General features: G+C 44.5%; 2 protein-coding genes across 12 annotated transcripts in view; one reads left to right on the top strand and one right to left on the bottom strand.

Moving 5' to 3' along the window:
- The window catches only part of LOC135898147 (glutamate receptor 1-like), a 231,329-nt gene that overhangs the window by 21,701 nt on the left and 186,577 nt on the right, over positions 1-23,051 (top strand). For 4 of the 6 annotated variants that reach the window (XM_065426917.2, XM_065426919.2, XM_065426916.2 and 1 more), the window contains exon 1: positions 6,091-7,007. The exons of the other annotated variants lie outside the window; for them this stretch is intronic. In XM_065426917.2, coding sequence (XP_065282989.1) covers positions 6,923-7,007 — 85 coding nt within the window. In that variant the 5' untranslated portion in view covers positions 6,091-6,922. Of the gene's footprint in view, positions 1-6,090; positions 7,008-23,051 lie in introns of those variants that run through there. 6 annotated transcript variants of the gene reach the window in all.
- Positions 1-23,051, bottom strand: part of LOC135898145 (microtubule-associated protein futsch-like) — a 397,845-nt gene that overhangs the window by 231,174 nt on the left and 143,620 nt on the right. The gene's annotated exons all lie outside the window — the stretch shown is intronic.

Below are 23,051 nucleotides of genomic sequence, written 5' to 3'. Positions count from 1 at the left end.
GAGTAGGTAACATTGTTCCAGTCCCCCAAAAAGGCCCTCCATTATTGTGCTCTAGTTATCGTCCCATTTCACTCACCAGTGTTTGTTGCAAACTAATGGAGCATGTTATTTACTCTCAGATCGTAAACTTTTTAGTATCCAATGACAGCTTTCATCCTGCTCAACATGGCTTCCGCAAGGGCCTTTCATGTGACACCCAACTAGCTTTATTTCTTCATGATCTAAGCTCTAACCTCGACTTGAACGTACCTGCAGATGCGATGTTCTTAGACACTGAAAAGACATTTGACAAAATTCCACACCAACGGCTACTCCCAAAACTTTGCCGTCTCAAGATTAATCCATTTGTAGTAGACTGGATACGCAGCTTTCTCACTAACCGACAGCAGTTTGTATTTACTAACACGCAGACATCTAAACGATCTTTTGTCCTTTCGGGCGTACCACAAGGCACAGTTCTCGGACTACTACTCTTTCTAATTAACATTAATGATCTTCCTACTGAGATCGCCTCTAACATTCGATTCTTCGCAGAGGAATGTGTAGTTTATCGACGCATAACTAACACTTCAGACATGGATTTGCTTCAAAATAACCTAAAACGCATTGAATTATGGTGCAACGAATGGTTGATGTCTTTAAATACTAAAAAAACGTCGCTAGTTTCTTTCCATCGCAGACAGCATCACCAATCAGGGAAATACACCATATACGGCGCCGAAATCTCATTCGTAGACTCATATAAATACCTCGGAATAACCTTTTCAACTACCCTAACTTGGTAACATCATGTCATCAACTTAGCCATTGCCGCGAATCGAACCCTACCCTTGGTTTTCTCCGCTGGAACCTAAGACTTGCTCCTCCATCAGTAAAATTGTTAGCTTATGTTACATATGTCCGCCCTAAGTTAGAATATGCATGCTCTGTCTGGGATCCTCATCAACATAACCTATCTAATACACTGGAATCAATTCAAAACCGTGCAGCCCGGTTTATCTACTCTGAATATTCTTATCATGCAAGCGTGTACGAACTAAACACCCATGCCGGTCTTACTAATCTAAAATCGCGATTTCTTATTTCTAGGCTGTGTCTTTTTCACAAATTCTATCCTTCACCACTCCGCATTTCAGCTATATTACCAGCTCATAGTCAGTCCAGCCGCATTAACCACAGCAAAGCCGTGTATCCTCCCCCGGCACAGAATACCTCTCATCTACGATCATTTTTTGTGAAAACCGCCAGGTACTGGAACGGTCTGTCTGCCGACGTCACGCACCACTCCTACGCTCATCACTTCAAGGCTGCTCTCGAATCACTGTTTTGTTAAACTAAGCCCATCCCTCATGTAATACACCATCTCTGGGGTCTTTGAGGTATGATAAATAAATAAATGAATAAATAAATAAATAAATAAATAAATAAATAAATAAATAAATAAATAAATAAATAAATAAAATATACAAACATCAAATAGAAAATTGCCAAATTATTTTGAGTAATGTTTTTAGCTCATAATAATGGCTTCCTTCAATGCACCCACTGGTTTCGATCCTGTATTTAAATGAAAATAGCATCGAGCCCTCCTTTTTTTACGCTCTGTAGTTACTGTGCAATTTAGTTAACTTACACAACTAAATAGTTTGAAAATACAAAATTTATTGACGCTTTGTCTTTGTGTAATTAATTTTTGTTGTCCGCACTTATACAGTTTTATGCCCGTTGAACTTCTTTCGCCCCCCTTGATTGTATTCATTTTCTGCTACTGCCAATCTTTTGAAAATGAAAGGCATGACCTCTGCACAGCTCTCAATCAGCTAGATAGAAAGCCGTTCACGTTGAACATGATGGGCTTGTATATCGCAGCTACAAAAGACCACAAAAGCGCTGCTGCCATATTTGAAAGCTACCGGATTGACTCACCATCTGTCATCCGGACTGAGTGACCAAATGATATACCCAGTGGACTTTCTCTTCTTCTTTTAATATTTCTGTCCCCCTTTTCCCTTTCCCCAGTGTAGGCTAGCCAACCAGGCTCAGTCCTGGTTAACCTCTCTACCTTTCATTTATCATTTGCTCTCTCTCTCTGCCTGACATGAGAAGTGTAAATCAAACTAATGGCAATAATCCTTTCTCCGAAAACTCTCGGCACCCTAAACTTTCTTAAGGGACAGAAAAAGAAGTCATTTATATCCAGGGCTAGGCTAGTAAAACTGCCCCGTTTAGCCAAAAAAGCACTCTGCCATAAACGTAGCGTTTGCAAATGTATCTCTAACCAAGCTGAAATTATAAAAAAAAGCGGGAACTACTCACTGTAATTACTTTATTCGGGGAGCGCGGTCGAGAGCCTGCCAAGGTAATAATTTCGCAACATTCAGCTGGAAATTCACTACAGAAGCGGTCATTAAGAGCAGAACTGCTGTCGTCTGGCACACTTGAAATAAAGACATACGACGCTATTTGTGCAGTGCATTTGCGAACGAGATCACGCTCGTTGAACTAACACAGTGCTGTCCGTCGCTCATGTTGTGTAACGTTTATGGGTTTCGCAATCAAACAAGAGTAATGCATTGCCGCTTGTCTGCACAAGAACCAAGCCTAGGCTGATCGAAATGCCAAAGCATGACTGATATTTATTCATTCGTGGAATCCCATATACGACATCATGAATTTTTATGCGGAAAGAAAACACAATAACTGATAGCTTCCAAGAAAGCTACACTGCGGAAACCGGGAGCATCTCATCAAACAATTCAGACTTAATTAGCGAACAAAAACTTCAAATGTCCTAATAGTACTACTATTTATCTAAAGATAAAGAACGTCACAGAAAGTAAAAGAGGAGAATGCTAGCTATTGTCTTCTTAAAGGCATGGTACGTCCATGCGCTCGAAGACCATAGATAAAAAGAAATTGTGCAGACACAATCGATGATGATTGTACATGTAAACAAGTACGCGAACACTTCAAGAAATTTATTCAATATGTGACCGCAGTGACGTGATTGAAAGCATGTATATACTGCAGTTTGGATATGCAAAGGGGGACGGCAGCTGGGGAGGATCAGGTAACAGCAGATTTGTTGAAGGATGGTGGACAGATTGTTCTAGAGAAACTGGCCACCCTGTATACGCAACGCCTCATGACCTCGAGCGTACCGGAATCTTGGAAGAACGCTAACATAATCCTAATCTATAAGAAAGGGGACGCCAAAGACTTGAAAAGTTACAGACCGATCAGCTTACTGTCAGTTGCCTACAAACTATTTACCAAGGTAATCACAAATAGAATCAGGAACACCTTAGACTTCTGTCAAGCAAAGAACCAGGCAGGATTCCGTAGAGGCTACTCGACAATAGACCATATTCACACTATCAATCAGGTGATAGAGAAATCTGCGGAATATAACTAACCCTTATATATAGCTTTCATTGATTACGAGAAAGCGTTTGATTCTGTCGAAACCACAGTAGTCATGGAGGAATTACGGAATCAGGGTGTAGACGAGCCGTATGTAAAAATACTGAAAGATATTTATAGCGGCTCCACAGCCACCGTAGTCCTCCATAAAAGAAAGCAACAAAATCCCAATAAAGAAAGGCGTGAGACAGGGAGATACGATCTCTCCAATGCTATTCACAGCATGTTTACAAGAGCTATTCAGAGACCTGTATTGGGAAGAATTGGGGATAAAAGTTAATGGAGAATGCCTGAGTAACTTGCGATTCGCTGATGATATTGCCTTGCTTAGCAACTCAGGGGACCAATTGCAATGCATGCTCACTGACCTGGAGAGGCAAAGCAGAAGAGTGGGTCTAAAAATTAATCTGCAGACAACTAAAGTAATGTTTAACAGTCTCGGAAGAGAACAGCAATTTACAATAGGTAGCGAGGCACTGGAAGTGGTAAGCGAATACATCTACTTAGGACAGGTAGTGATGGCGGATCCGGATCATGAGACGGAAATAATCAGAAGAATAAGAATGAGCTGGGGTGCGTTTGGCAAGAATTCTCAGATCATGAACAGCAGGTTGCCATTATCCCTTAAGAGCAAAGTGTATAATAGCTGTGTCTTACCAGTACTCACCTACGGGGCAGAAACCTGGAGGCTTACGAAAAGGGTTCTACTCAAATTAAGGACGACGCAACGAGCTATGGGAAGAAGAATGATAGGTATAACGTTAAGGGATAAGAAAAGGGCAGATTGGGTGAGGGAACAAACGCGAGGTAATGACATCTTGGTTGAAATCAAGAAAAAGAAGTGGGCATGGGCAGGACATGTGATGAGGAGGGAAGATAACCGATGGTCATTAAGGGTTACGGACTGGATTCCAAGGGAAGGGAAGCGTAGCAGGGGACGGCAGAAAGTTAGGTGGGCGGATGAGATTAAGAAGTTTGCAGGGACGACATGGCCAAAATTAGTGCATGACCGGGGTAGTTGAAGAAGTACGGGATAGGCCTTTGCCCTGCAGTGGGCTTTACCAGGCTGATGATGATGGGTATTTAGATAATGCTTGTTGTTTCATTGCGCAATCCCGCAAAAACAGAACCTCTAACGAGCACATCTGTGCCGGTAGAATAGGTAGCTTTACATCTAAGCCTATTCCACATAAGTGTGTTCTCTCCTGCAGCGCGAACGCCGGCGTAGAAGGCAAGAGCTATCCTTCCCTCCCGCCGCCGGAGACTTTTTTCATAGTTGCCACAGGGGGAGAGGGCAGTTGCAGAAGAGGTGGGTCCCGGAGTAATTTTGGCCACTTGGTACCAGTACACATCAGCGTCTTTTTCTTTTTTCTTTCGTTTAACCACGTTCGAAAGATGGCTGCCGATTCGGGATCGAATCCACGACCTCGTTTTCAGTGGCGCAGCGCCACAGTGACTGAGCTATCGCTGCGGGTAAAAGAGAAGTTTTGTGAATATGTGTCCAGATATCTTATTTCAATGTGTTCGGTCCGTGGACTTACAGGAAAGCGCTTATCTCGCACTAACTATACGGCGTTCAGACCATATGTAAGCGAGATGCCACGTGGCAGCGTACACCCATGCGATTATCCTTAGTGGCCTTGCAACATCGTAGTTGGAGTGCGTACGAATCCTCGAAGTTGTTTCATTTTGTGGCAGTATGATATGCTGTTTTACCTCTGGTATTTAGCGTACCCGGGAGAGGCAAAACAAATGACCTAAAGGAATCGTGCAGTTTCTCCTGCAGAAATACCGAAGTTGTGCGCACTTTTACAACTCTTGTGCTTCAATGTTTCCCCTAACGCTTATCGATTCCATCGTTTCAGGCGGGTTTCATGACAGAAGTTCACTGCGAACGGGCGGGAACTCCCCGATAAGAGTACAACGGTGGGGCGCTAAGCAAAAGATACTAACAACAAAAGGCCAATGTGTGGCTGGCGCAACCGCGAAAAATGAAAGCGATACTACAACGCCATAGGGGACCAACCGCAACGCCCAACTCTAACCGAGGAGAAGAAAAAGAGACAAAATGCCACAAGCCAAGGCGAAAAGCGTGAACGAGTGGAAGAAACGAGGAAACACACGTTCGGCTGCATGCGTAAGAGCAGAGGCCGTCAACAAGCTGGCTTTTGATAGGAGAGCGCAACAGAGCATCGCTTTCTTCCCCCTCGGCAAGAAAACAGCTAAAGAAAGGTGTATGAAAGAGAGAGAGCGAAAGAGTGAGAGAGAGAGACAGAGAGAGAGACAGAGAGAGAGCCTTTTGAGCAAAAGAGAAAGGAAAGAAAAAGGAAAGGAAAGAAAAACGGCGCATCCCAGGCCCGTCATATCAGCCGGTTGCATCCATGTCCCGCGAGAAACGGCCGGCGAGCAGCTTGTCGGCGTGCTTAGCGGCAATTATTTCTGCTGGCTCAGGCCCGCAGAAATGGGGAGGAGGGGAGGGGGAGGGGGGGCTCGTGCCACAGCCGCCGGCTCTTTTTGTAAACAGCAATGTGTTGCTTCCCCCTGCCACTGCTACCGCCGCCGCCGCTCTTCTCCGCATCTCTCCTCCGCCAGAGGGCGCACCGCCCCGCCGCCAAAAGTGCCGCCGGCGCGGATCGCGCTCGCTGCTCCGTCGCTGCCTCGGCCACGGCACGGCGCGTCTCGTGCGCGAACGCATCGCGCGCGCACGCGGGCGCGCGCCTCATCTTCCGCGCATGCGCACGGCGGGGGCCCTGCCTTAGCGGGTCGCCGCCGCTCGGAGCGCCGCCCGCAAAATCCCGCATCAAACCACGCGGACCCGCTGCTTGGGCAGGCGCACGCACGCCGCGCCCGCGCACCCCGGCGATTGAAAGCAAAGAGCCCGCGCCGCTCTGCCGCCGATGACACGACCACGCGCGTCGCCTCATCCGAGAAAAAACCCTTTCGTCTAGGATAAGAAGCGACTCGAAAGTTGGTCCCGCGGACGGACGGTGTGAATGCGGCGCCGTGAACAGTTTGGCCACGAGCGAGTGTTCGGTTGGTAGGTAAACGATTGGCTCGGCTGAAGGAAGGAGGCCCGAAACGTCCTAGCTGCCCACTCCCCGGCTGCAGGAAGTGATCGCGATGAAGCGCTCTAACCGGGTAACCAAGTAATTGCGCAGGCAATTCTCGTATGCGTCTCCTTTCGTGATTTAAATGAGCGAAAATCTCCCTTCGTCCGTTTGTTCTGTTACTCCTTTCACGCGCGAGATGATAAGTTACGTGCCTCGTGGCATGCCTTCGTAAGAGCTGTAGGGATTTCAAAACAGAAGAAGGACATGGCCACGGCCTCCTTAGAGCGCTCCTCCTTGTGGTGGTGTGTGGCGCTCACACCCAATGGGAAGGTTGCTCCGGCCGGAGGTGACGCGATCGCGCCCCGCCTGGAATTGGCGCTCATAGCGAGCCACCCGATCACTATCGAGGACATCGGCCATTTCTTCTAGGCCGTCTTGTGCCGAAGGACATGGGATCGTGGATTCTCATTGCAGCAACCTTTCTCTGGGGCTCCTCCGGGCTCGGACGGGCCGGGCCCGACAAGCTCCCGCTCGGTGAGTTTCCTCTATACGCGCTGACGGTGGCACGCAAAGGTCTCTGCGCGTAATGCAGCGTCTACCTGTTGTTTTATTCACACTGTCGCAGCCCTGCTGCACTCCACTTTTGCACGCCGTGTTTCAAGGTGTTTTCAGTCTCCCGTGTATACTCAGCACTTGTGAAGAGTTCACTAACCGCAGATTCAAAACACAGTGCACTTTAGTCTAACAGAAAAAAAAAGAAAAGGCTGTAGACAGCGAGGGTAGTTATCTAACAGCAACCTAACTTGGATTGCATGCAGCTATCCAAAGCGTAAATTTCTGTGGGCGAATTGATGGCTGGAAGGACGACTAAGATTGCCTTCCTGAAAGGTGAAAGAAGGTGAAAGTTTCTAATTTAACATCTTAAGAAGTGCATATGCTTATTCAATAAACTCAGAACTCTATGTCATTATCAGAGAAATGTCATAACTACGGTGACATAAAAATGATGCTTTCAATTGCGTAGATTCAATTGTGAAATTGTGTTTCACAAATTCTTAGTGTTTCCAAGCTTTACCGCTAAAGATACGTCCTTTCTTGGATGCAGCGTGAGCTTTACATTCGCTACGTTGCAGCGTTGGTTGCGTATATGACATCAAAAGTTTATATTGCGTTTTCCTAAAATTATTCCGCCGTGGCTGTCATCGTGAGCCTTCGCACAAATTATGCCTAAAAAAGTAACCTTTTGCTAATCGCGAGAAAGCCTATTTAATTGCGTATGTGTTACTGCCCAGAATGACGCGAAAGATTACATGTTGTTTGCCAAACACAGTTTAGGTATATGACCCGACAGAGTATTTTCATTGTACTCGTGTGAAAATTTGTCTTGTATCATTGTATAAAAAGTGGCCCAATGACCGTCGCGGCAGCGTGACCTTTTGCTTTAGTTCGAAGCCCACATTCTTATTATTTAACACGCTGCTTCATTAGTCGATTGAAAACACGTCGCGGTGGCTTGGCGGCCATGGTGCTGCACTGCTAAGCTCGAGGTCGCGGAATCAAATCCCGGCCGCAATGACCGTATTTCAGTGGAGACGAAAAGCCAAAAAATGCCCATGTCCCGTGCATTGGGGGCATGTTATTGATCCTATACTAAGGCGTCCTCATAATCAAATAGTTGTTTTGTGCACGTAACATCCGAGAATTCAATTATTCCTCATTGAGTGACAATGTGCTAGTTTTTTCTAGGCCTTAATCTCATACTTGCACGTCAATAAATGAAAAGAAGTGAGAACTTTTATACTTTCCTGCCTGAATATGGTAAATTTAATAGAATAAACTGCAGTTTTCTTTGGCTGTTTCAAAACCAGAATTTCAGAGCCAGAACAGTCAACCACAATTTATTCGAGATTAGGAAAATAAAGCAGACCACGACACGCGCACAAGCCTAGGTACTTCAGAGTGGACCAGGGAGACTCAAATACATACGGTTATACGAAGCTGTGCCAGTATGCACAAAACAGTTTATGTGCTAGAGTGGTTCGTACGAACCAACGCCGTAAACTCACGATCGCGAACATAATATCATATTTGCAGCCCTCCAAAAAAAGAAAAAAAAACACTTCTGAATAGCTAGGCATTTCTCTTTTTTTTAACTCGGCCCCTCATACTTATCTAGTGTTCTTCATCGGTCTTTTGCTTATTCTTGTTCCCAACCTCTTTTCATATACTGCTGCATAGCACTTCAGTCTACATTACTAAGCGAACAAGATGTAATTGATCACATTGGCAAACAATTGCGTTGGCCGAGGCGCCTCATTTTTTCTTCCTTCACAACTGAGCTGTTTACTTACTTTGCGAAACTTCGCATTTTCCATCGTTTACTGAATCCCTTATCATGATGCTGAGGACATGCGCAAAATGAATTCCCTTGATCTAGGAAGCTCTTGGAACGGCACGCTTATTGACCAGCAGTGCAGGCAGCCACGTTTCATTGCCGCGAAACGAATATTAACCTAAGAATTACTTATTATTCAGCCTATGTTCACATTGGTAAGAATCGGCACAGCTCTCTGCGACAATGCACCTCAAACAGCGTGAAATGGTCATCAAAGCGAGATAACTGCTTTTTTTTAACACTTTGTCCTGCAGTAGAATGTATATATGGGGTCAGGTGCCATTAATGGACGTGTATGAAGAGCTTATTATTTTCAAAAAAGGAAAAGAAGACTGGTTATCCATGTCACGGCGTTAATAACACTTTACATGCCTATTTGTAATCCTCATTTCCAATATACGCGAATGTACCAGCGCGGGCTTAATACTTTTTTCCTTAATTGGAGGTAATTTGTGTCTATCTCTCGTCAGAAGATATTCAGTTCTCGTTAAAGCCAGCATTATGCATTCGCACATCAAGCGCGTACGAAAGTATTTCGTATAAGTTCATTGCAAATCGCGGTCATGCAAGTGGGCAGCACATCGCAAAAGGCAGACAACGCCGATCAGAGTAGTATAAGTTGCCGTTGGAGTGAGTGAAAACAATATTAATAATTACAGAGTCCCGTCATTCTGTAGGCAATGAAAAGTGCCTGATATGACGCGTAATGGCGTTCTACGAGCTTTGCGCACTTTGAGGAGGATAATTCACCCACTCGTTGGACGCCAGTTATTCTTTCGCGAAAGGCGTATGTCCCCCGCTTCTCGACACAAGCTCATGCTATAACGTCGCAATCGTCGGAAGTCCTCCATGGGTGGAAGCACGCGAGCGCTGTTTTATTTCTTGCAAGGTTTCTTTATCTTGTCTTTTGATATCACCCTGCTTATCGGACACCTCGTCCATCATCGTTTGCAGATGCGCCGAATGCTATCTGCAGCGCTCGAAAGTAGCGAAACCATAAAATTGCGACAACAAAACGTTGGGGAATGATTCCTTAATCACATCCCATTTTGTTCTCAACGAGAAGGAAGGAGGGCGGTGTCAGTGTGTGCACGAAGACAACGTTTTTTTTGGCCAATTAGGCCGCTGCGATGACGGTAATTTTGTCATAATTTTACGGACAGGTAAGAATTAAAGGTGAAGCTACTAAAATATTGGCCAACTTAGTTCTTTACAAAATAAGTTCGCCAATATTTCTTGCAACATACTATATAAAGAAGCAACGAATGCAATTCTAACGTAAGTAGTACAGTTTCTAATTTATGCGCTAGCATTGGATGTGCCAAAGTTGAACAAAAGGGTATGTGTGTGATGTGCGGATAGGCGATCACATGATAAAGGTAGGTCACATGGTGTATGTATATATATATATATATATATATATATATATATATATATATATATATATTATATATATATATATATATATATATATATATATATATATATATATATAAATATATAAATATATATATATATATATATATATATATATATATATATATATATAATATATATATATATATATATATATATATATATATATATATATATATATATATATATATATATATATATATATATATATATATATATATATATATATATACCCGCACGGATGGCTTCAGGAAAAAAGCATAGTACTGAGCAGAAAGCGCACTTTCGTAGTTAAGCTCACCGTTGCTGTGATATTCCGTATAAAGTCCAGAGCGATAAGGTCCTATCGAGCCCCACGTGCCCTATCCTGAGGTTGTGAGGGAAAGCGCGTGAAGGTGCGCTGAGAAAAATGGTGGCTTGATGTATGGTCTACCAGTGCTCCAGCGCGTCCGTTGTTGGAGGTCACACGACCAAGTGTGCGCAAGGGCGGTAGGGGGCAGGTGTGGCTGCGTCTTTTGCTCTTGCCCGGCCGTGGCTGCGCTGTCCGCGAGGCTGAGTGCATACGCAGTACGTGAATGCGCACTGCGTATGCGGTATATTGGTATGCGGTACATGGTAGGTATATTGCCGCAGATTGCCTCGGAGGCAATTAGCGGCGGGTGCCAAAGTTTGGCGAGTCCAGATGGCTGGTGGCGCCATGTGGGCAATCTTCACACATGGCTAGCGTTGGAGGCAGCGTAATCTCATTTTTCGGAAACCCTTTGAAGCGAGAGGCAGGCTCACCTGTCTGCGCACATCAGGCCAGCCTTGTGACGGCGAGTGTAATGTGTCATCGAGTGAGATCTGTTCAATTTTTGCTGGCACTAAAACTACGAACCTTAGTTCATGTAGTTTTCCAATACCTTGTGTCCTCTATCAAGGTTCCGTCTTGCGGGCGAAACTGCAACTTCTTTTCTTGAAATGACGCTGCAGAAATACCACTCTGCCAATATAGCCTTTACGGGGTAAAATAATATCAATAAAGACATAAATTTTTTGTTCTTAAGTGGCAGAACCACGACCTGATATTGAGTTGTACCGTAGTGCGGGGCTTCAGAATATTTTGGCCACATGGGCTTTTTTAACCTGCCCCTAGAGCACGGGACACGGATGTTTTTGCATTTCGTCCACATTGGAATGAGGCCGCCGCGGCCGGAAACGAATACGCAGCCCTACTACTGAGAAGCGCAACGCCATACTCACTGGGTTACCGCGCCACCAGAATGTACAAACATTTTCGGTAAACTTAAGGTGCAGACTGAAGCAGCACGTTGCATTTTATCTTGATGTATCTTATATGCATCAATGCGGTACGCATCGCCACATTGTCGGTTGCGTAACCTCCTCTAATGAGGAAATAACAACGCTTTTTAATATTTAATTATATTGTAACGCTTACCGGAGAACGTAGCAATACAAACGCGCTGTATAATTTGTTTTATCTTGTTCAGGCTTCCCTTTCGAGGTTGAAATGAAGAACGGTAAAGTATTTCCGACAGATTTCCAGCAAGTATTTATTTATTTATTTATTTATTTATTTATTTATTTATTTATTTATTGCTGTAGCAGTATGTCTCAAATGAAAATTCAGTACAACAAGTGATATGGGCTTTCAGATATATTTTTAAATTCCCTAAACACAATAATGCAAAGTGGGATGAGTGAACAGTTTTACTGGTGGCGCAGCGTTATTTTTTTAAATATTATAAAAATCAAGAAAACGCCGTGGTCCTCTAAAATGCCAAATGTTGCCAGGCAGTGTGGAGACCTACCTTTATCTGTACCTGAAAACGCATTATATAGAAACTACGAGTCAATCAATTTTGAAATAGCTTCTTACATTTCATAAGTCACCATTATGAAATGTAAGTATGAATGACAGAAACAAAGAAATGCTGCACAGCTGTCTAGAAAAGGAACCAGGTGACAAATGACGAACGATGTTTAGCGGAAGACAAATGAGCAGTGAGACGATCAAACGGTATTTGGAAAAAGACATAGTACAACTGCTGCTGAAGTCATCGTCTAGATAAAAAGTAAGAACTCGAAATGTACTGTGTTAGCGAAAATATGCTGTTGTTTTCGCGCATTATGCTTGTCAAATAAATCGACGTCCCATGTGCTACATTGTGCAAAGGCGGAGCAATATTACGTTCTGGAAGAAAATGTGGTTTGAGCAGCACAGTGGTTTCTAAAAAGTTATTCTTTATATATGATAGAATTAATAAGGCAAAGATTGCAGAGTAAACTACAAATTTGTTTTTTCTCCCCTTACTTTCATAAAAAGGTAATAGGTAATACCATTGTGTATACCTTGTGTTTTTAGTCCGAACAGATATACATTTTTTTTTTCAATTGTCAATGGCATTGTGAGCAATTTGGCGTGTTCAAGTACATTACCTGAAGGGCGGAAAATATTACTTGCTTGGTAACTAGCGATTCGGGTTGCTAATTAGAAATGTTCAAGAATCAACTTTTTATTTAATTAACTTAGGGTACAAGTTGCTATTGCGAAGTTTCACTATTTCCGAGCGATAGTGAAGTCCTTCCTGCTTACGAAAACTCGTAATATTTTCACCACTTTCGACATATAAGGCACAAAATTAGGCCACGGAATATACTGGAGTTTGAAATGTCAGTTTACTAAAAGCATACGTAATGCAGTTCGAGATTGTCTTGCTTGTAAAACCACAATGCCAATGTACTTCATACTTCGCATCTTTCGTCATACCTCACAAACAGTTTCTTTCTCCGTTTTACTGTCTCCCCAAAATAACTAGTGGGATAAAAATGTACGCTTCAGGCCTACCTCTGTTTTATATCAAGCAAATCTGCCTCATCTGCTCCCATTTTTTTCTAAAAAAATTCACACCTTCATGAGACTACATACACTGTTATACTCGGTGAACACGGCGCCACTGACCAAAAATTATATATGAGAATGTCAGGGAACAAAAGTGATGTGTATTGGTGAATCATAGTGCATAGGTAAGCATAGTCGAAACGCAATTATGTACTACAACATTAGCGCTTCGGCACGGCCGAACAATAGTCATCAGCTATTAGTTGAGTGGTCCTCTTTGATCATCGTTAATATAGTTTATCTATTTTATTTTCGCGATATAGCAGGGACTGAGCATTCGTACGCGATAGAGAGACGTCAGGTATTGACGCTAACTTTAATACACATAAAAGATATGTTAGAATAGATTTGTTCAGCCCGACAACACACGCCATAAGGACATGCAAAAAATCAAAAGCGAGAAAGAAGATTGCAAGAACAGCAAAGTTGCACTGCCTCATACTATCATAAGGATAAATAATAGCTACATTGCTTTATTCAATCATTAAAATTACAGTATTTCAAGAATATTTTTAGCCGTTTTCATAATTAGAAAGTTACATATACTTATAAAGAAATCCTGTGACTGTCTGGAGATATCGTTTTCCAAAACTGTAAAAATGTCATTGACGTTACACTTAATTTACTCGAGCCCTGCGCGAAGAAGCGTTTTCGAGGCGCAATGACGGTGTATGTCCTGATGCATTTTCGGGGACGGATATTACACCGAAGAATTATTTTCCTGTGCTGCTTCAGGTGCTGCGAGCTTTGCCGAGTTGACAAAAGCCCATTGCCCACTACACACTACAATGCTACCCACTAGGCCACTACTCTCTAAACCAAAACGAACTAGGCCACTGCTCACTAGGCCACAACACACAGGCCCTGCCTCTATGCCATGCTAGGATTTCATATCGCCCTGGTACTGAGAGTGTGATGGAAGCTACCGAGAAGCTTCGTGACCACCGATTCTCGAAGTGTGTTGGATGAGCGTAAATTTTGAAACCATGTGGGATTGTCGGGATTTCTGCTTCCTGAATATTACTTCTTTATTACCCGTGCTCATACGTGCTCAAATCCACATTTGGAACGTGTGCCTAAACTGGGTAAATAAAATAATATGTACAGACGCTTTGCTATTCAACTAACACACAGTGCACGAGATAGCGCTCATCCCGCGAATACTGTCAATGCGTGTTCTTTGTCCCTATCTTTCTAGGGCTGCGTTCTTCCCAGTTAGCTGTGAAGCAACAGGCTCAGTCCAGCTTCAGTTAACTGAACAGCCTGACCTACGCTGGAGGTAACGTCTGCTTCTCTCAGTAAGCCCTTTGCGATGCCTGTCGTAAACGACATTCCAGACTTTCGCTCACTTCTGGTGCTCTTTCTCTCCCTTCTTTTTACGTACGTCTCTTCATTACTTTAGATTACTTTACTCTGGTAGCTCGGGTTTAGCTAACCCACAGCGTGACCTCCGACCTCATAGCAGCAACAAAAGATTACTAAAGATTGACAACCAGGAATGTGCCAAAATAGTAATGCCCTTGTGGCCTCCTAAAGCTCTCTCGCACAGGAATCCCAAAACCTCGCACCACAGGCGTCTGCAAGTCTTATCTCCGACTAACAAAAGGGGCGAGGATAACTACACGAGCGACGCACTGCGTCAGGCTGACAGAGCCGGCTTACCCTAGGCGTAATCTCTTGATAACTAGTTCTCGGTTACACAGCGTGGATGACGTACTACTGCGTGACAGCATGTCCACGCAGTGCGTTCTCGAGAAGCCGTCATCTTCATAGCACTGGAGAGCACGTACGAAGGCAGAGACATTTCATGCGTTCTGAAACAGGGACGCGGGTATGCTGAGCATCTTCTCGAGACAGATAATTACTGCCCGAAATTACGCTCATGCGAACGTTATAGCCGGAGGATTTCAGAGCCAGACTAGCACATGCAAAGGTCACCCCCTTCCCTCCATCACAAAAACAATAACTTCGCAGATAAACATGAGCCCCCCTTAACGTGGCATGCGCAAATAGCCCGTACTGGGATTAGTTCGCAGGAAGATGGTGAATTACGAGGGGATGCTAGAGATTAAAAAGTTTTCATATGTTCTTTCAGAGATTTTTCTTCCCCAGATTCGCCAAATACGTTCCTTTTCGCAGTGATGAGGGCGGTAAGAAAACAACGTAGTAATGAGCACATCGTTATGTAGGATTTCACAAAAGGATTTGGAGCTGCAATGCACTATTAGCTTTTGTAACACGGGCGACAGCACGCCTGTAAAAGGAGTAATTTTCAGAAAATCCACCAATTCTTCAAGTGGACACGCAATATGTTTTTTGTACAAAGCTGAAAAAATTGACGTACGCACACACTTCACTACAGCTTTACTTCGCTACTGTCAAGACCGCGTCCACCGACATAGGCAAGAATGTGTGTGCGTCCGTGTGTGTGTGTCGACTTCCACGCGCACATTTATCTAAGCTACTGGCACATCGTTATCCCAACTGCCTTATTCAGTCCTCCAAATGCTTATATCGGCAATGACGACCAAGATTCCATATCTTAACACTCCTAATATTTAACCCCGCAGACAATAGTGTTCTGGATCCTTCAATATAGAAAACAGGTGACGCGATTTTTCTTTTTTTTTTGTTTACGCAAACGAAAAAAGAATTCCGAAAGATTCGGCAGGCATGCTAACCAGCCTACATTTATTTCGCAGATAACGTCGAATGCTAATGGGCAGGTCCTCGCTTTTCCATTCTCTCTGCGACCCTGTAACCTTGAGTGCGGAAAACGAGGCGTTTCCAACGATGTCATTAGCGCATCGACATCGTTCTGCTCAAACGCCAGCCTGTGGCTGCTATTGCCCCTTCCCCGAACCCCTTGCCATTTGTGCACGCCCAGGAAACCGGAAATGAACATCAGGTCTGACGCGTGCAAATTCTGCCGGATACTGTACTCGCGACGGCGGGTGATTAATTACCCGGCGGGAGCGTGGCAGGAAAAGTAATGAAGATAAGAAATGAAAGAATAAATATAAAGAGGGAGAAACGTACAAAAAAAATGACGGAACGTGTCCTGGCTTGCACTCATGCATTCCTCGCTCTCATCATTGTAAAAAGTGGCTTCCTAACTCCTACTTTTAACGAACTGAAGCCGCACAGGCCTTCTACTAGCAGCGCGACATACTTCGCACGCATAGTTGAGCTGGTTGGGCACGTGTGCTATTCACGTTATGTTGTTTACGGTTTGTTCACAGAAAACTTAGAAATGCGGAAATGCCGAAAAAAAAGCAGCATATTTCGCGGACAAAGCCTGCACTCAAGAATACTATGGTCCGCTCAGTGCTTGTGTGCGCTATCTATGCAGCGAAGTAACAAAGGAAGATTTCAACTCAGAAATGCTACTATGAGCGATATCTTCAAGTTACATTCTATTAAACAAACATTACAAATTGGCCCACGTACTGGCGAAGAAAGTGAAGTGGGACAAAGGTAGTGTTCTGACGTGTTTGTTGTGCCGTTATGCGGCAAAAGCAACCACCTTAGTAAATCACATCTAACAAAACAATCGTCAACATTGGGGCCGTTCGTTCGTTCGTTCGTTCGTTCGTTCGTTCGTTCGTTCGTTCGTTCGTTCGTTCGTTCGTTCGTTCGTTCGTTCGTTCGTTCGTTCGTTCGTTCGTTCGTTCGTTCGTTCGTTCGTTCGTTCGTTCGTTCGTTCGTTCGTTCGTTCGTTCGTTCGTTCGTTCGTTCGTTCGTTCGTTCGTTCGTTCGTTCGTTCGTTCGTTCGTTCGTTCGTTCGTTCGTTCGTTCGTTCGTTCGTTCGTTCGTTCGTTCGTTCGTTCGTTCGTTCGTTCGTTCGTTCGTTCGTTCGTTCGTTCGTTCGTTCGTTCGTTCGTTCGTTCGTTCGTTCGTTCGTTCGTTCGTTCGTTCGTTCGTTCGTTCGTTCGTTCGTTCGTTCGTTCGTTCGTTCGTTCGTTCGTTCGTTCGTTCGTTCGTTCGTTCGTTCGTTCGTTCGTTCGTTCGTTCGTTCGTTCGTTCGTTCGTTCGTTCGTTCGTTCGTTCGTTCGTTCGTTCGTTCGTTCGTTCGTTCGTTCGTTCGTTCGTTCGTTCGTTCGTTCGTTCGTTCGTTCGTTCGTTCGTTCGTTCGTTCGTTCGTTCGTTCGTTCGTTCGTTCGTTCGTTCGTTCGTTCGTTCGTTCGTTCGTTCGTTCGTTCGTTCGTTCGTTCGTTCGTTCGTTCGTTCGTTCGTTCGTTCGTTCGTTCGTTCGTTCGTTCGTTCGTTCGTTCGTTCGTTCGTTCGTTCGTTCGTTCGTTCGTTCGTTCGTTCGTTCGTTCGTTCGTTCGTTCGTTCGTTCGTTCGTTCGTTCGTTCGTTCGTTCGTTCGTTCGTTCGTTCGTTCGTTCGTTCGTTCGTTCGTTCGTTCGTTCGTTCGTTCGTTCGTTCGTTCGTTCGTTCGTTCGTTCGTTCGTTCGTTCGTTCGTTCGTTCGTTCGTTCGTTCGTTCGTTCGTTCGTTCGTTCGTTCGTTCGTTCGTTCGTTCGTTCGTTCGTTCGTTCGTTCGTTCGTTCGTTCGTTCGTTCGTTCGTTCGTTCGTTCGTTCGTTCGTTCGTTCGTTCGTTCGTTCGTTCGTTCGTTCGTTCGTTCGTTCGTTCGTTCGTTCGTTCGTTCGTTCGTTCGTTCGTTCGTTCGTTCGTTCGTTCGTTCGTTCGTTCGTTCGTTCGTTCGTTCGTTCGTTCGTTCGTTCGTTCGTTCGTTCGTTCGTTCGTTCGTTCGTTCGTTCGTTCGTTCGTTCGTTCGTTCGTTCGTTCGTTCGTTCGTTCGTTCGTTCGTTCGTTCGTTCGTTCGTTCGTTCGTTCGTTCGTTCGTTCGTTCGTTCGTTCGTTCGTTCGTTCGTTCGTTCGTTCGTTCGTTCGTTCGTTCGTTCGTTCGTTCGTTCGTTCGTTCGTTCGTTCGTTCGTTCGTTCGTTCGTTCGTTCGTTCGTTCGTTCGTTCGTTCGTTCGTTCGTTCGTTCGTTCGTTCGTTCGTTCGTTCGTTCGTTCGTTCGTTCGTTCGTTCGTTCGTTCGTTCGTTCGTTCGTTCGTTCGTTCGTTCGTTCGTTCGTTCGTTCGTTCGTTCGTTCGTTCGTTCGTTCGTTCGTTCGTTCGTTCGTTCGTTCGTTCGTTCGTTCGTTCGTTCGTTCGTTCGTTCGTTCGTTCGTTCGTTCGTTCGTTCGTTCGTTCGTTCGTTCGTTCGTTCGTTCGTTCGTTCGTTCGTTCGTTCGTTCGTTCGTTCGTTCGTTCGTTCGTTCGTTCGTTCGTTCGTTCGTTCGTTCGTTCGTTCGTTCGTTCGTTCGTTCGTTCGTTCGTTCGTTCGTTCGTTCGTTCGTTCGTTCGTTCGTTCGTTCGTTCGTTCGTTCGTTCGTTCGTTCGTTCGTTCGTTCGTTCGTTCGTTCGTTCGTTCGTTCGTTCGTTCGTTCGTTCGTTCGTTCGTTCGTTCGTTCGTTCGTTCGTTCGTTCGTTCGTTCGTTCGTTCGTTCGTTCGTTCGTTCGTTCGTTCGTTCGTTCGTTCGTTCGTTCGTTCGTTCGTTCGTTCGTTCGTTCGTTCGTTCGTTCGTTCGTTCGTTCGTTCGTTCGTTCGTTCGTTCGTTCGTTCGTTCGTTCGTTCGTTCGTTCGTTCGTTCGTTCGTTCGTTCGTTCGTTCGTTCGTTCGTTCGTTCGTTCGTTCGTTCGTTCGTTCGTTCGTTCGTTCGTTCGTTCGTTCGTTCGTTCGTTCGTTCGTTCGTTCGTTCGTTCGTTCGTTCGTTCGTTCGTTCGTTCGTTCGTTCGTTCGTTCGTTCGTTCGTTCGTTCGTTCGTTCGTTCGTTCGTTCGTTCGTTCGTTCGTTCGTTCGTTCGTTCGTTCGTTCGTTCGTTCGTTCGTTCGTTCGTTCGTTCGTTCGTTCGTTCGTTCGTTCGTTCGTTCGTTCGTTCGTTCGTTCGTTCGTTCGTTCGTTCGTTCGTTCGTTCGTTCGTTCGTTCGTTCGTTCGTTCGTTCGTTCGTTCGTTCGTTCGTTCGTTCGTTCGTTCGTTCGTTCGTTCGTTCGTTCGTTCGTTCGTTCGTTCGTTCGTTCGTTCGTTCGTTCGTTCGTTCGTTCGTTCGTTCGTTCGTTCGTTCGTCAGTGCTAAAACATTACAGCAAGCATTTATTAAGAAAAAAAAAAGACGGACTTTCCGCAGTTATGAAGGAGGTAGGTTAATTAAAAAATGTGGTTTTAAGTGCCAAAACCACTTTCTGATTGTGAGGCACGCCGTAGTGGAGAACTCCGCAAGTTTCGCCCAGCTGGGGATTTTTAACGTGCGCCTAAATCTAAGTACACGGGTGTTTTCGCATTTCGCCTCCATCGAAATGCGGCCGCCATGGCCGGGATTCGATCCCGCGACCTCGTGCTCAGCTGCCCAACACCATAGCCACTGAGCAACCACGGCGGGTAAGGAGGTAGGTATAGGGGAGAGCTGCAGGTTGGCATTCGTTCTTCGGTCAACTGGTCTCAGCCTCAAATTCTGCTGGCACCATGAATATATTCTTTTAATTCTTTAGTACAGGTCATATGGTCATCTGCGTTACGCTTCTATAACAAAGAAACGAATCCCTCATATTCCGCTTTATATAGGGAACCCTTTAGAACACTGTTTCTCAAACATTTCCAGTACATGACCCCTTTTAGCAGTACCGAAAGAACCACGGCACGTCCCTGCGCCCCCCCGCTTCCCAATTCGGCAGTCGGACCTTCGTACAGTTAGAACATGTGTATAAATGTTTAGGCGCGGCGCTAACCTGCCTATCGCATTCAGTGTTTCGCTCTTCGAGCGAAACTGCCTATTTTCATCAATAACGCAGACATGTATACATTTGAATTTATTGAAAGATATTACAACAACAGCAGAGAGAGCTACCAAAAAGATTTGTTAATGCTTTTTAACAATAATTGATTCAATCACGTATTTTAATGAGAAGGATGTATTTTCTTTCTTGATTCATCCATATCTGCTGAACCTCAAATGTATACTTTCGATGAGACAATACTGGCTGTGGTTGGGAGGCCATGTTCAGTGAAGTTCTAGCCACCGACGGTGTAGATCGGCGTTTATCTTGCCGTTTCGCCTTCGATATTGTGACCAAAAGTAATAAAAGTTATAGTAACAACGGCGTTTTCTTTTTGAATTACCATACGTATGGCTTTAGAAGTTCATATATATGATTATGCTATGTACTTCTAAAGAAACAGCCTTGCAAGGGTATGAACACTGAGACTGAAAATTCTTCTCTTTTCCGGTAAGCAGAAAACACACGCATGTACTTTGAGCTTCCAGGACCTGTTGCGTACTCCAGGGTAGCGTATCATGCTGCTGCCGAAAAGTAGCGGAGCCTGCCTATCGAAGCTCGACCGACGTTACTTATTGGGTAGCGTGGCGTTATCGGTGGGCTGCAGGCATCCGGTAGACCATGGAGACCAAGTAAAGGCGAGACGATTTTCTAGTGCGAAACTTGCATGTTTTATTCAAAGGTAAATGAAAGAAAATGAGAAGAGCATGAAGTGTTCAAAAGTACATTTCGGAGCCCCTAAATAGGCTCTCTACAATCGTGGGCGGGATCTTGCTTTTCTAGATGTCACGTGACCGGCACAAAAGGAGGGTCCCTCCTCCTCTGGTTATACCGCATTGCGGGTTCGTGGAAGTTCTCTTCTAGGTCCATTTCGAGGAAAGGGCCTTTCTAAACACACACACACACACACACACACACACACACACACACACACACACACACACACGCACGCACGCACGCACGCACGCACGCACGCACGCACGCACACACACACACACACACACACACACACACACACACACACACACACACACACACACACACAAAAGCGGCCTAAACGGTCATGGCGAATTAGGAAGTCACCCTTCATTTCGACGAGGCCTGGTAAAAGGTCAGGTGAGAGCAAGTTCTTTCTGCATGTGGATCAGGACGCCCACAATAGCAGGCGAAGTCACGCCTCATTTCGACGAGGCAAGGTGAGATGTTCGGTTGAAATTCCTTTCAACACGTGGTGTCAGACGCCAAACGTAACAGACCCCAAGAAAAAACTTCATGGCTGACAGTTTGAGAAACACTGCTTTAGAAAATCGAACGAGCGATAGGGAGATAAAGAAATGAGGTGGGAAAGGCAGGGAGGTTAACCTGAGGCCCCTTTGATTTGCTACCCCGCACTGCAAGAAGGATATGAGGAAAGTAAAGGCGAGAAAAAAAAATGTCATCGCTCTTACTAGAACCGGCGAATATGATTAGTCCTGTAGGCACCAGCGTCTGTGATGGATGACATGAAGTCTCTTTTACTAAAAATAAAGAGGTAATGAAGGAAGACGTTTCCACCCTACACTCTACAATTGTTTTGCACCATGTGGGGCTAACCTTGTCCCCAAACAATATTAGTCATCCATCTTGCGCGCGTATATTTTTTAACTCGGCAGCTCGCCACAGTTCTTCTTTTATTGACATGAAAATAAAAGAGAGAGACGTATTCACCTTATAATCGTGACGGCTACTCCTTTTTGCATAGCGGAAACAACAATATAAAAAGTTATGCAGGAAAATGAAGGGAATTCACGTCTAGAGCCTCTCGCTCGTCTATCGACTCGGTCCAGCCGCGCTAAGCAGCTTAAAGGCTACTACTGCAAAACAGAAGCGTTTAGAAATTCATATTTTCCCCCAACCATTAGGGAATGGAATGTACTTCCTGCTGTACATCGGGGTATATTATGTTTGTCGGACAGGATGTATGTTCTGAAATCGTTTGCCACTGGTTGTATACATGTATTCTTCTAGTTTTCTGTTTTTCTGTCTCTTAAATGTTCATCAATTCAGCGCTAAGAGTACTTTGCACTTTCTTCTTCTGGAATGGTTTCACATTGTTAACGCTAAATGCAACGTTTTCGCAAATGACGCGCTCTTCATGTTTTCAATTTCAGTGATATTTCATTGTGCTCACGCTTCGCGCCTTGTACTCAGTGTAATGTTCATCATGTATGTAACCACTCCTGCTTCAGGCCTCTAACCAGAGGCTGGCAGTACTCTTGAAATAAATAAATAAATAAATAAATAAATACACAACACGCAGTCTGCAGTCCCATGAACATATAAATATAAAAGGCAAATGCAAGTTGCATCACAATGAGTTTGTAAACAAAGTCACAAACACACACACAATTAAGCGGCCGTGATGTAGACTGCGATGAACATTAAACAGATGAGGAATTACACCAAGGTAAAATAATGCGCGTACAGAATAAAGAAAAGTATAACACATAATATACAAGCGCTAATCATTACAAATACTAGAAGCAAGTTGTAGTAATATCGTGTGGCTATTCAATGCAATATCTAGTACTTGCTAAGAATGCCTGTCTCTTCCTAAAAATGTTCGAGTACATTTAATGCTTTTCGCTATGCCAGTTTCGATGGCCATGGGCCCAGCAATATTGCGAGTAAGAAAGGTCGGTCAGGATCAATGTAGTGTAGCTATAGCAAGCCGTATAAGGAGCCAGTTTTATGCGATAAAGGAAATGTTTGGTGTATGCGGTCCCAAGTCGCAGTCGATCAATTATTGCCTCGGTACTTTTCAAAAGTTCTACATCCAGCTAGGATTTGAGTTGAGAGTCCACTTCGTAAAGAAGTGATTTCTTAGTATTTTCATTAAACCAGGTTGACACAGAAGTCCTTCTTTAGCCCTCTCAATATGCGTGTCGTGTTCATTGGTGATAAAGGGATGAGGGGAATTTCTGCATCTTTATTGGCTGATTTTTCCAACGAGTCCGCGTATTCGTTGCCTGCTATACCAAACATGTCCCGTGACCCACT

This window comes from Dermacentor albipictus, chromosome 3 (assembly GCF_038994185.2).
Source record: "Dermacentor albipictus isolate Rhodes 1998 colony chromosome 3, USDA_Dalb.pri_finalv2, whole genome shotgun sequence".
NCBI classification, from domain to species: domain Eukaryota; kingdom Metazoa; phylum Arthropoda; class Arachnida; order Ixodida; family Ixodidae; genus Dermacentor; species Dermacentor albipictus.
Note: the sequence above shows the minus strand (reverse complement) of the source record. Positions and strands in the feature narration are given on the sequence as shown.